This window comes from Zootoca vivipara, chromosome 11, assembly GCF_963506605.1.
Source record: "Zootoca vivipara chromosome 11, rZooViv1.1, whole genome shotgun sequence".
Classification (NCBI taxonomy): Eukaryota; Metazoa; Chordata; class Lepidosauria; order Squamata; family Lacertidae; genus Zootoca; species Zootoca vivipara.
In genome coordinates this window covers 63,735,466-63,748,543 of record NC_083286.1, presented here as the reverse complement: position 1 = coordinate 63,748,543, position 13,078 = coordinate 63,735,466, and the positions used below count along the sequence as shown (strand labels likewise).

Sequence of the window (13,078 nt, the reverse complement as noted above, 5' to 3'; positions counted from 1 at the left end):
CTCTGTGTCTCCGGCTTCCGGCTCAGCTCTCCATCCAACTCTCTGGCTAGCAGCTAGTGAGAAAGGGGGAGGAAAGGCCCATGCCGTGCTTTTTCTCTGCAGATACCAGCGCCCAGTACTGCCAACTCCACCCCCCCCACCCACCCCAAGAGGACGGGCAGGAGGGAAGCCGCCTGACGTTGAGGAATCTCAAAATGGGAAGGGACCCTGAGGGTCATCGAGTCCAGCCCCCTGCAAGCGCAATGGGGAGGTTGGGGCCAGGGCCAAAACAAGCCCTTCCTGTAACAACCTCAGCTTTTTTCTAGAAAAAAAGGTGCTGGACCCACCCACTGGCCTGCAAGGTGGCACCCCCTGGCTCATTTTGGGGGGCCCTGCCCTAGCCCATCTGCCCGCTGACCCAGACGTGGCAGGGAAGACCCCTCTCAAAGACTGCCACGGAAGCCCCAGCTGGGAGCTGGCTCAGAAAAAGCGGCCCAGATTCTCCCTGCGAGGCAGCTACTGCGGGAGCCTCATTGTGCGAATGAAGTCCTTCACACAGGACATTATTAATCTGTGGAACTCCCACCCACAGGAGGCCATGATGGCCACTTGGAAACTGGTGGAGGGGAGGGCTATCGAGGGCTGCTAGCCACAAGGGCTGCGCTCTACCTCTGCAGCTGGAGGCAGTGTTGCTTCTGAGTCCCAGGAGAATTGCAGCTGATCTCAGGTCTGCTTGAGGGTTTCCCCTTGTGGCCCCTGGCTGGCCCCTGTGAGAACAGGACGCTTTGGCCAAGCTCTTCTCATGTTCCTACGGAACCTCCAGGGCCAGAGGCAGTCTATCCAGATCCCTAGGTTCTTTGGAGTATTTGGCCCCTGTGAGAACAGGACTAGATGATCCAGCCAGCTATCCTGGTGTTCTTACGTAGAGGAATTCCATCCCGACTCCCCTGGGGAGAAGGGTCACCCCTCTCCTGCCCCAGAGCTCCCTCTGGCCCTGGATTCTCCCCAGAGCCCTCCCTGCATCCCACAGGGGCCCAGAAGAGACGCCCGGACGCCGCAGGCCAGAGCAGCCTCTCTTTATTGCCTCTCGCTGGGGGTGGGTCCCGTCCGCCGGCCACCCTCAGGCCTTCTTGTGGTCCTTCTCCACTATCCTCCGGGGCCCTGAGGGGGGAAGAGGCAGAGCGCGTGAGCCAGAGGGGGCAGGCAGGGCCGGGAAGGCCCCCTGGCCCTGCAGGGCTTCGTAGGCAGAGCTGTCCTCGGAGCGCCCCGTCAGGACGGCATCACGCAGTTCGGGCATCTCGGCAAAAGGCAGATAGGCTTCTCCTGGGGGAAAGAGAGGCAGGTGTGGGACGCAGCCTGGCATGGGGGGCAGGAGGAAGTCAGTAGGACAGAGCAGCCAAAGGCTGGCTCTCTGGAAAGGATCGGGGAGGCTTTGAAACCAGAATATTGTGGGGGGGGGGAATTCCCAGATGGTTGTAGAATCTGAATTTGGACATGAGGATAACTGCAGGGATGAAAATTAGGGAGGCCTCTGGGTCTGGATCATGGACGCTACTTTGTTCATAGAATTGGGACCCCAAAGGGTCATCCAGCCCAACCCCCTGCAATACAAGAATCCCAGCTCTCATGCAGAGTTCAGAGGCTCCACGGCAAGGCTGGCAGCGGTTTTGTGAAAAGTTTGGGTGACCTCCATAATCCCAGAAGGCAGATTCAGAGCACACAGGTCTGGCTTGGCTTATGGAGTAACGTACCCAAGGAAAGAGAGTGGCAGAGTGTGTTAATCTATGTCTTTGCAACCTCAAGGCCAGGCTACTGCAATGCGCTCTATGTGGGGCTGCCCTCAGTGCTTCACGAGCTTCCGCTGGAGCAGAGCCCCGTGGAAGGGAAACTGGCTAGCTTCAGTTGTGGGCACCAGAAGGATAGGCAGGGGGAAATGTGGCCCCCACAGTGCCCCCTCCCTCCCCCCTCCCTCCCCCCTCCCTTGCTCCCCTCCTGCCCGTACCGCACGGCCGGCCCCCCTTGCGCCGTGTCTCCTCCGACTCAAAGAAAGTCTCGTGCTCCTCCCAGCGCCGGTCACAGGCAGCGCACAAGAAGTTGGAGGTGAAAGCCATGCAGGAGCAGCCTAGAGGGCGGAGAGAGGGGGGGCATCAGTGCTTGGGGCGTGGGGGTGCCAGCCTGGGGTGGGTGGGGCATCTCTGCAACACATCCCTGAATAGCACGTTAAGCAGCTTCCAGCAAGGCAGGAACCAAGAAGAAACGGGGGGAGAGGCCCACTTGGGCCACCCATTTCCAGGCAGGGGAGGATCTGGTAGGTCTATGCAATATAGAGAGGGTGATCAGGCCCCTGCAGTGGCTGAAAGGGGTGAAGTGGCCCTCCTCGAGGGCCCTCCAACATTTCCCTGATGAAAATAGGGACATCCCATTGCATCATAATAATTTTACTCTTTAAACCCCAACACATCTTACTGGGTTCCCTCAGCCACTCTGGGCAGCTTCCAACATATATAAAAACATTAAACATTTTTTAAATGCCTTCCGGCGGCTCGGAGTCAGATAACCCCATACCCTCCAACATTTCTCCGATCAAAATAGGGACATCCTAAGGAAAAGTGGGACCCCAAAGAGGCCCCTTGGGAGGGAGTTATTTCAAGGGTTTGTAAACTGTGTCCCCCCCACAGCAAGAACAAGTGGTGTTCAGAGTGCAAGGCAACAAGCGATTTCTGTAAAACCAGGGGGCTCACCCACACGAAGCTTTTGCCCCACACTCTCTAGGCACAGGTCTACAATTTAAAGTGCTGTGTCTGAGCACCCTTTTCTTTTTGCCCCAGCCCTTTCTCCATGAAAACTGCTCTTTAAATCTGAATGGGAACAAATGGAAATTCAGGTTCTGATTCTCCTGAAATCCTGTTTCTTACAGGAGCAGCCAAGAGACCCTCAAGGATATGGGCTTAGGCACAGAGAGAAATGAAGATTCACTGGCATGGTGGAACCAACTTGCCCCACCTCACAAAACGGCCCACCCCACCCCACTACCTGAATCACAGAATTGTTGAATTGGAAGGTTGCCCCCAGGATCATCTAGTCCAACCCTAGTCCAATGCCTGGCACCCTTTCCCCTTCCTTGCACCCCAGGGACACGAGTGAGGAAGGGGGCCCCACCCCACACCCACCTCGGGCACTGCAGCCACGGGCTCCGTTGGGCGTGTGCTCCTCGTGGGTGTGCTTGCAGCGGCATTTGGCCCGCCAGGCCGCTGGGTCGAAGCCGGTTCTCCTCCGCAGCCAGAATTCACCCACCTCCTCTGGGCGGGAAGGGACGAACATGAAGGCTTGGCATTTGCACCCCTGCAGGGTGCAGGGCACGGTTGCCCGCCTGTCTGAAGGAAGGAGCGGCAGCGAGCTGGTCAGAAGGAGTGGCGGGCAGGGGAAGGGTGGGGCGGGGGGGCAGCAGGAGCCCAAGGAGGGGCTGGGGAAGTCCTTGGGGGGGATCGAAAGCAAAGGCAGGAGCCGCTCAGAGACGAGTTGTGGCAAGAGACAGATGCTCTACCCTGTGGAGCTGAACATGTGAGTTTGGGGGTGGGGTCACTCCACATGGTGTCCCCATTCCCTTCTCATTCTGGGCGGGGGGGGGGGAGGAAGGGGGGTGCAGTGGGGTGGGGCGCCCCGGGTGTCACCAGTGAGGGTGGTGACAAAATGCCAGGCAGCACTCTCCACGGGGCCTGCAGCGAGTCCAATCCATGCGTCTCTCCTGGAAGAGACGCAGTGGCTTGGGCGCGCACAGGCTCCATGCTGCCCAAACGGTCCATAGGGCGGCTGAGTGGGAGGAGGCAGGTGGACTCTAGAGGCCCCGCGGTGTGCCCTGCCCCTATGGGCAGCTTGCCCCACCCCTGGGTGTGCCACCCCAGGCACCTGAGCGGCTTCCTCCGCCGCTGATTCTGGGGACCCAAGAATTGAAAACTCCTGGAGGATTCCACAATTGAACCAGCCACGGAGCATTTCTTTGTGAGAGAATGACTGCATTTGCCACCTGAGTGCCATCATTATCACTCGAGGCATTCACAGAGGGCACATCGAACAGGAACTATTTGCCATGAGAGCTAAGTGGAACCTCCAGGGACAGAAGCAGGACACCTCTGCACATCAAGGGCTGTGGACAAACCAAGAGCGCGCGGGGGGGGGGGGACTTCCACTGCGGGGCTCAGAATTGTCCTTGGTTCTGATGCCCGCAATTCCCTCTGCCCTCTCTCAGACAGGACCAAGGACTTGACTGCCAGCTCCTTAGCTCGCCCCCCCCCATGACTTACCTACATAGACCTGGTGCTGCTTCAGCAAATGCCCACAGAAACACTTGGACTCGTCGCCCACGCGGAAACAGTCCCACAGGTACTCAGGGCAGCGCCAGCCAATATACAGGCCTGCGGGAGAGGGGGCTATTCAGGCAGACGGGAGGCAGGGGAGCCGAGCCCACCCATGCCCACCAAAGCCTGGCACCTCCCTGTGCCCATCCCACCCTGCGTAAGCCCTCCACCTTTTCCTGGCCTTAGCTCCACCGCTAGGTGAAGGGCTGCAGCTTGGGGGGTAGGAAAGGGAGAGACCCCGGCCTGAAGCTCTGGAGAGCCAGTGCTGCCAGTCAGGGTGGGCAATATGGAGCTAGATGAACTAATGGCCTGACTCCATAGAAGGCATCTCCCTGTGCTTCTCCAAGTTATCAAAAGAGGTCATTTTTGCTGCACAGCCGCCAGGGAGCAGTGAGAGCGGGGAAGGGGGAAGGCCCTGCAAATGCCTTGCCTAAACAGGTGGGTGATTCCAAAGCTGCCACCCTCAGAGAAGACGCTCCCAAAGTGGCACAGGTGAGGAGCTTTTCCCTGCACTCCTTCCCTGATACCTGGGCTCTGGGCCTGACCCCCTCCATACCACCAGGCTGAGCCTAACCCCTGTGGGAAGGACTGTAGCAGTTGAAGGCTCAAGAACTGCCCAGAACCCTTTAAAGGCATCTTGTAAGCGCATAAAAGCCACAGGCCCATCTACTCCTGCCTGCTTCTTCTAGAGAGCCCAAAGGCCTCCTTGGCAGCATCCTGACCCCATGGGAGAGGGCTGCTGCTGCTGCCGCCGCCATCATTCGTATCTGGGCTGGGAGACAGAGGGGCACCCCATGCCAAGATGTGCCCTCCATTCTAAACTCAAACAGACTTTGGGCAGGGGGGTGCTGCTTGCCTGAGGAAGCTTTGAGGGGTAGGTCCGTAGCTCAGGGCCAGAGCACAACTCATGGGTTCTGCCCCTGCCCCCGCCACCTCACTGGATTTGGGTTGGGAGGCTGGGAAAAGCCCCCCTCTCTCTGCCCAAGACCCTGGAGAGCCACAGCCGATCACAGACATGAGCAGGATCCAGCCGCTTCCCCTGTTCATAACCCCACGGCTGGGAATGGGGATTACCTCCTTGGCCAGTATGGTTTGGGGGTGGCAGAACACTGTGGGGAGCCTGACATCTCCCTGCTGGCACAGCGCAGTTGGCATCTATGGTCCTCTCATGTCTTACCTGGGGAGAGAGGAAAGAGGGTTCTTCAGCCCCCAAATGCTGGGCTTCCAGGACACCCAATGGCAGAAATAATCTAGGGCCATGGCGCCCCACCAGGAAGGAACTCTTGGAAGTGGAGTTTGGGGAGGCTGTCTGTTGTCCCAGCTCATCCTCGAGCAGCAAGGGGGACTCAGAGTCAGGGCGAAGGGGATCTTGTGAGAATCGCCAGCAGGTGGGCATTTAGCCTCTGCTCAAGGCGTTCCCATGATGGGAAAGCCCAGAGGCGGAGGAACCCTCTCTGGCACCCGGGGTGGGGCAGCCTGTAAGGTGTGTGTATGTGCAGCATCCCGCACAGGCCACACAGGGTGCCACTCTTGGGGGGTGACAAGATGGCCCCTGCCTCCCCCCAGCTGTAGAGCGGCACATCCACAGTCCGTATGGAATGCCACACAGGCGTCCGTAAGGGCTGCCGCTTGCACGGCGACTGTATGGGCTGCCGCATGAGCGGCATCCCCTACGGACTGCACATGTGCCGCTCGCTCTACAGCTGGGGAGAGGCAGGGTCCATCTTGTCACACACCCCCAAGAGTGGCACCCAGTGTGGCCCGCCCCCTGCACCCCCCCACTTTCTACGCCCCTGGGAAAGCCCACTGGCTCCACTGGCAACCGGTTGCCTCATTTGCCCTCACAGGCAGCAAAGAACCAGTCACAGTGGCCCCCTTCTGTGCCGTGAGATCCCATCAGGCCTTGGAAGAAGAGGAAGAGGAAGAGGAAGAGGAAGAGGAAGAGGAAGAGGAAGAGGAAGAGGAAGAAGAAGAAGAAGAAGAAGAAGAAGAAGAAGAAGAAGAAGAAGAAGAAGAAGAAGAAGAAGAAGAAGAAGAAGGCTCTCCTGTCCTCCACCCCTCTTTTTCTCTTCCAGTTCCTCTGACCTGTCCGCACAGGACTAGCTCTCCATTCCCCTGGAGCCCTCAACCTCTGAAGCTGTTCCAGAACCGTACGGGGGTTTCAGGTGAGGCCTGACTAGCTCAGAAGAAAATGGAACTAATTCTTCTCCTGATTTGGAGATTTACGGTTCTATTAATGCAGCCTGAAACTGCACTAGCCTTTTTTGCAGCTGTGTCACACTGCTGCCTCAGGAAGGTAAAAGGTAAAGGACCCCTGGGTGGTTAAGTCCCGTCAAAGGCAACTACGGCGTTGTGGCGCGCATCTCGCTTTTCAGGCCGAAGGAGCCAGCGTTTGTCCACAGACAGCTTTCTGGATCGTGTGGCCAGCGGGATTAAACTGCTTCTGACACCATGATGGAAGCCAGAGTGCATGGAAATGCTGTTTACCTTCCTGCCGCAGTGGTACCTATTTATCTACTTGCACTGGTGTGCTTTTGAATTGCTAGGTTGGCAGAAGCTGAGACAGAGTGACGGGAGCTCACTCCATTGTGCGGATTTGAACCGCCAACCTTCCAATCGGTGAGCCCAAGAGGCTCAGTAGTTTAGACCACAGTGCCGCCCGCGTCCAACATGCTCCCTCATGTTCAGCTTGCAATTGGCATTGATGGGGAGTTGCTTTCCTCATGTGCTGCTGCCAAGGCAGGTGGGTCCCACCCTGCATATTGTTGGCCTAAAAGCAGGACTTTGCACACGTGCCTGTGCATACTCACACACCCTTTACAGGTTGGAGCATCGGCCTGGCCTGCAGGCTCCCCCCACCTGTCTCGATGGACTTCAGGGCTGCCTCCTTCTCCAGGTGGAAGAGCTCCTTGACGTTCTTGCCAAAGTTCTCCCGGTGCATCGCTTTGGCCACGGATATCAGCTCTGCCTTCTCAGCTGGCACCACAGGCCTCACTGTGTAGTCTGGGAAGAGAGACAGGATCCGGCCCATCAGGATTAGAAGAGGAATGGCTTCTGACGGACTGGTTGCTACTTACTCATAAACTCGCACGCCCAGCCCAACAAGAGTTTGTGCTTCGTGATCTGCTCAGTTCACTTCAGCGCTTCAGAAAGGCTAAATAGGTACGATTTAAATCAGTGGTTCCCAAACTTTTTCAGGGCCCCGCTGCTTTGGTTCCACAAACTCACCCCCTGTGCCCCTGCTCTACAAAACAACAACAACAACAACAACAACAACAACATTATTTGGAACAGCAGTTTGCATGACTCACTAAGGCAGTGTTTCTCAACCTTTTTTGGGCCACGGCACACTTGTTCCGTGAAAAAAATCACGAGGCACACCACCATTAAAAAAGTTAAAAAATTTAACTCTGTGCCGCCCTATATTATAATTATGACTGTAAGAAACACTTGCCAAATATTGCTTTCCGGCGGGTCAGTGTTGTGTATTGGTGGCCGCCAGGCACGTGACAATGCAAATTGCCCTTCTCGTCGCCACACGTCGCGGCACACCAGCCAGCGTCTCGCGGCACACTAGTGTGCCGCGGAACAGTGGTTGAGAAACGCTGCACTAAGGAACATTGTAACACGGTCGAATTCTGGCAGTAAGAGCTGTTTGACAGTGGAACGGTCTCCCTCCCTTGGAGGTTTTTAAGCACTAAGCACAGGCTGGCTGACCACCTGTCATGTATGATCAAGCTGAGATTCCTTCGTTGGGGATCCCTTCCAATTCTACCATTCTATGATGGTGTGAATCCCTGTCCTGCCTGCAGAGCTTCCAGGAGCCAGGTGTCCTGCAAGCCACAGGAAGCCTCCCCTCCCCCTCCTCCTGGGCACAGCCAAGCCAAAGTCTTCCCCAAGACTCCCCCTCCCCTGTGGGTCGGATCCCGCGTAACCTACTCAGAGCTCCCTTCTTGACCATGGCGCCCTTCTTCTTGGCTTTCTTCTCCAAGCTCCTCTTGGGAAGGATGCTGCTGAGCTCTGCCGTTGTCTCCTCCGTGTCCTCCACTTCCTCCAGGGGTTGCAGCACGCTGTCCCTCTGCCTGCTCCAGGGAACGGGCGAGGAAGAAGGTGAGGAGGCCAAGGAAGAAGAGGGCTCAGAGCTCTCCAGAGGCTGGGAAGAAGACCCCTCATTGCTGGGGCTCTGCTCCTGCGGGAACAGCGACTCGGAGGTCTCCCACTCTGAAGGCGGGAGGGACGTCTCCTTGCCACCTTCTTCCCCTTCCAGGGATGTGGACACGGGCAAGACGGTTTCTTCGTCTTCGTTATCTAAGGAAGTGGAAGCAGGCAGGATAATCTCCTCTTCCACCTCCAGGGCGGTGGAGGAGGTCCTCTGAGCACCTCCCTGCTGTTGCTCTTCCTCTGAGGGTCCCATGGGCACATCTTCAATAGGTTCCTCTTCCATGCTGGCTCTTCTGGGATGCAAACAGGGCTGGTGAAAGCAGGGCAGGGGCTGGGCTGACCTGGATTCCCAGGGTGCAGCCAGGAAGGGAAGGGAAGGGAAGGGGGGGCGGCGTTGTGCGTCACTAGGCAACAGTGCTGGAGACCAAACAGGAAGGAAGGAGCAGCTGGAGAATGGCCAAAAAAGGCAGGGAGAAGAAGTTGCCAGGGCAGAGAGGGCAGAGGCGGAATGAGCCCAGGCATCTCACGCCCAGAGGGACACAGCCAGGCAGGGGAGACCTTGAAGGCCACTTAGATGGGCCTCCTTGGTTCTGACCGGAAACAGCCCTCCTCGCTCTCTTAATGGCAGCAGTGGTCTTAATGGCAGCAGCCTCAGTATGGAAGGCCATTTTAGCTGGAGGTGCTGCGGTTCAACCCTGGGACCTTCTGCTTACACAGCAGGATCAGAACATCAGAAGAGCCTGCTGGATCAGGCCAGTAGCTGCTTCCAGTCCAGCAGCACCCCATTCTTTCAGTGGCTGCCCCATGGGAAGCTTGCAAGCGGGGTCCGAGCAAAAGAGCAGCGCTCTCCGCCGGTGGGTTCCAGGAGAACTGCTGTCTCCAACTGCATAGAGCAGTGTTTTTCAACCAGTGTGCCATGGCACCCTTGCCATGCTGTTTATTGCACAGCTGTTTATTGCAGGAGCCCTGGCTATAAGCCCCACAGGCAAATGGTGGCTCGGGGAGGGACCTCTCTGTGGGGCAGGGGGCAGCTCAGAGACCAGGGGTGGCAGCAGCGGCTGCCCAGAGGAGAGGGGAGAGGAGAGGAGGCTGAGGGACCACTCCACAAGGGAGTGTGTTTGGGAAAAGGGTGAGAGGCTGCCAGCTCTGCAGGCAAGGGGGGGGGGCATCACTGGGCCCCACAGGGGGGAGGGCACAGGAAAAAATGTAGTTGGTCAAGTGAGCCGTGGACTCAAAACCTCTGGAGTAGAGCATTGCCATCCTGGCTAGTAGCCATTGATACCCCCCTGTCCTCTATGGTTTTGCCTACTCCTCTTTCAAAGACATCCAAGTTAGTGGTCATCGCTGCCTCCTCATGGAGGGAGTCCCATAGTTTAACACAGGATGTGCTCTGCCACTGAACTAGTCTTATTTCATTTATTTCATCTATTTCATGTATAGCCCACCTTTCCTCCAAGGAGTCCAGGTGGGGTGGAATATGGTTCTCCTCACCTCTCTTTTATCCACAGCAACCCTGCGAGGTAGGATGGGCTGAGACTGAGTGCCTGGCCCAAGGTTACCCAGTGAGCTACATGGCTGAGTGAGAATGTCAGTCTTGCTCTCCCAGGTCCTGGTCAAACACTAACCACTACACCACACTGCCTCTTGTGATTATGAATATTGTTTAGGGATGTTTTTAATATTTAATGCTGTATTGTTTTTAATACTCGATTGGGAGGCGGCCAGAGTGGCTGGGGAAACTCAGCCAAATGGGCGGGGTATAAATACTGTAATAAATTATTATTATTATTATTATTATTACCCACAATTCACCCTAAGGCCCCAGGTCTGAGACACAATATTAAAACAACCTAAAATTGTAGAAATGAGCCGGGTCCTGAAAATACACAACAAGTGGCAGAGGGCAGGGTAAGGAGGTGCGTCTTATAATGAAGGTGCCAGACACACCTCTCTGGGGAGGGAGTTCCACAGATTAGGAGCCACCACAGAGAAGGCGACTCCTGGGCCACACCCACCCAGAGCCTCTGAAAGGCCCTCTCTGCCCTACAGAGGGTCTGTAGCGAAGGAAGCAGACCTCCAGGTATTTGGGGACTGAGTCATGCTAAGGCCTGCTAAACAGATACAAGGGCTGTGAAAGGGCCATCCCAAAGAAGACCCCGTGCCGGGGGTGGGTGGGCACAGGGTGTGTCAAGACAGGCTGGTCATTCCGTCGTGGGGGGCGCTGGGTTGGTGGGGAGCAGGACTGCTGCTTGGTGGCCAGGCGTTGCAGCTCTCCTACCTCTGCTGGGCTTTTCACAGGGCAGGCCAGACCAGGCCAGCTGTAGCCAGGGAACTCTCACCCCATTGGCCGCAGGGTGGGAGGGAGGGAGGGAGCATTGCCATGGCGACAGAAGCCTTGTTTATTGCCACAGCAGCCAGCTGGCTTCCAAGGGTGCCTGCACCAGAGCAAGGGGGTGCCGGGGGTGCCCCTCTCTCGGTGGGTGCAGGACCATCCATGCCTCCTCTTCTTTGCTGGGACACATGCAGGATCTGGGCTTCCTCGCCATCTCGACCATCCAGGGGTTGTGCATGAGCTACCCGCATCTGAGCATCTGTGCATGAGTTTCCTCAGATGACTCTGCGTCTGCCCAGGAGGGTCTGCAGTTCAAATATATAAAAGGATGTCACATAGAGGAGGGAGAAAGGTTGTTTTCTGCTGCTCCAGAGAAGCGGACACGGAGCAATGGATTCAAACTACAAGAAAGAAGATTCCACCTAAACATTAGGAAGAACTTCCTGACAGTAAGAGCTGTTTGGCAGTGGAATTTGCTGCCAAGGAGTGTGGTGGAGTCTCCTCCTTTGGAGGTCTTTAAGCAGAGGCTTGACAGCCATATGTCAAGAATGCTTTGATGGTGTTTCCTGCTTGGCAGGGGGTTGGACTGGATGGCCCTTGTGGTCTCTCCCAACTCTACGATTCTATGATTCTAAGTGTTCCAGTTTGCGAACATTTTTCGGAAGCCGAACATCTGACGTGGCTTCTGCTCGAGTGCAGGAAGCTCCTGCAGCCAATCAGAAGCCATGCCTTGGTTTTGAACGGTTTTGGGAGTTGAACGGATTCTGGGAACGGATTAAGCTTGAGAACCAAGATACCACTGCGGCATGCATGCTACATACTACATAGTGATGCATGAAGGAGAGAAAATCTTAATTTCATCTCCACCCTCCTGGGCTCTGAAGTGCAAGTGATGATCTTGCCATCCTAGGTTGATGAAGATGTCGGTCCAGTGTGCATTAGCCACGAAAAAGGCAAATTCCATGCAAGGGAGCATTAGGTAAGGAATGGAAAATAAAGCAGCCAATATCATGCCATTGGACAAATCTACGGGGCAGCCACATTTGCAGTACTGTGTACAGTTCTGGTTGCCTCAACTAGAGTTGGAAAGGGTTCAGAAAAGGGCAACCGAAATATTCAAGAGGAAGGTGAGACTCTCCTATGGAGAAAGGTTGAAACATTTGGGACTTTTTAGTTTAGATAAAAGGTGAGTAACAGGGGTGATACGATAGGAGTTTATAAAATTATGCGCAGGAAAGAGTGGGAATTTGCATCCCAAATAACAAATGCCTGTTTGCTAAATAAGGCTATGAAGGGGTTAAGTCTCACAGAATTCATGATTACCAGAATAGGCACTGTGTGACTTCCCTTCCCTTGGGTATTATGGCAGATGGGTGTGTGTGTGTGTGTGTGTGTAATCCTTTCTACTTTCCCCTGCCTCACAACTCATTCCCTTTGCCAAAATACTTCTGAGACAGATGGACGTCTGTCTGGTCTCGGCTCCAGCCAGAGACTCCATTCTTGAACTGAACTAAGCATTTCGTAATCTATAAGTAGAATCTGCCTGCCTTGTTTCTGTTACTGACTGCTGGAATTGAGTGCAATACTTTATGTGAATAAATACTATTTTAATGCTTGATTTACTGTCTGTTGTGTAATTCTTTTATTAAGAAGGAACATGGAAAAATAAAGTCTGTTGCCACAGCCTGATAAATGAATAAAAATAAGGTTACACAGCCTAGTCCCAAATATTCCACTTTAATGCTGCAAGGGATGTTGTTTTAAACTCTGCTAACTACACATATGACTTCTAAACGCAAAACTGGTTACTTTAAACTTTCTGCTCACACATGTGAGTAATAGGGAGGATAAATTGTAAAATATATCCTCTTACCTATAAAATCCATTCAATAGAAAGATCCTAGAACAGATCATTTGACCAAAAAAAATTCCTTCAGTAGCACCTTAAAGACCAACTAAGTTTTTATTTTGGTATACCAAATAAAAACTTAGTTGGTCTTTAAGGTGCTACTGAAGGAATTTTTTTATTTTGTTTCGACTCAGACCAACACGGCTACCTACCTGTAACTAGATCATTTGACAGTCAGCCTGTGAGCACTTAGAGAAGGATGGTGTGATTACTAAGACCCAGCATGAGTTTCTCAAAAACAAGTCATGTCAAAAGAATCTATTGTTTTTATAGTTACAAGTTTAGTGGATCAGGGGAATGCTGTGCATGTAGTGTATCTTGATTTCAGTGAGGCTTTTGACA

The 13,078-nt window shown here is 54.7% G+C and overlaps 1 protein-coding gene across 2 annotated transcripts; it reads right to left on the bottom strand.

The window, feature by feature from the left end:
- Positions 1 to 151: 151 nt before the first annotated feature.
- On the bottom strand, positions 152 to 8,892 carry FAM221B (family with sequence similarity 221 member B). Of its 2 annotated transcripts, none has more exons than XM_035100905.2 (6): positions 8,274 to 8,892; positions 7,194 to 7,337; positions 4,281 to 4,391; positions 3,150 to 3,353; positions 1,982 to 2,101; positions 152 to 1,302 (listed from the first exon to the last, which is right to left on the bottom strand). In XM_035100905.2, the coding sequence occupies exons 1-6, from the start codon at positions 8,776 to 8,778 to the stop codon at positions 1,100 to 1,102; spliced, it is 1,287 nt and encodes a 428-aa protein (XP_034956796.1). In that variant the 5' UTR covers positions 8,779 to 8,892; the 3' UTR covers positions 152 to 1,099. The 2 variants fall into 2 exon arrangements, with proteins under 2 accessions (XP_034956796.1, XP_060136413.1); XM_060280430.1 differs by having other exon boundaries at positions 152 to 1,140.
- Positions 8,893 to 13,078: the final 4,186 nt, after the last annotated feature.

Coding starts and splice junctions, on each gene's coding strand:
- FAM221B (XM_035100905.2), bottom strand. CDS start 8,778: ATGGAAGAGGAACCTATTGAAGATGTGCCCATGGGACCCTCAGAGGAA. Junction 2,102..3,149: donor CCGTGGCTGCAGTGCCCGAG/GTGGGTGTGGGG, acceptor TCCGCCCTCTAG/GCTGCTCCTGCATGGCTTTC. Junction 1,303..1,981: donor CAAGGGGGGCCGGCCGTGCG/GTACGGGCAGGA, acceptor TCTTTCCCCCAG/GAGAAGCCTATCTGCCTTTT.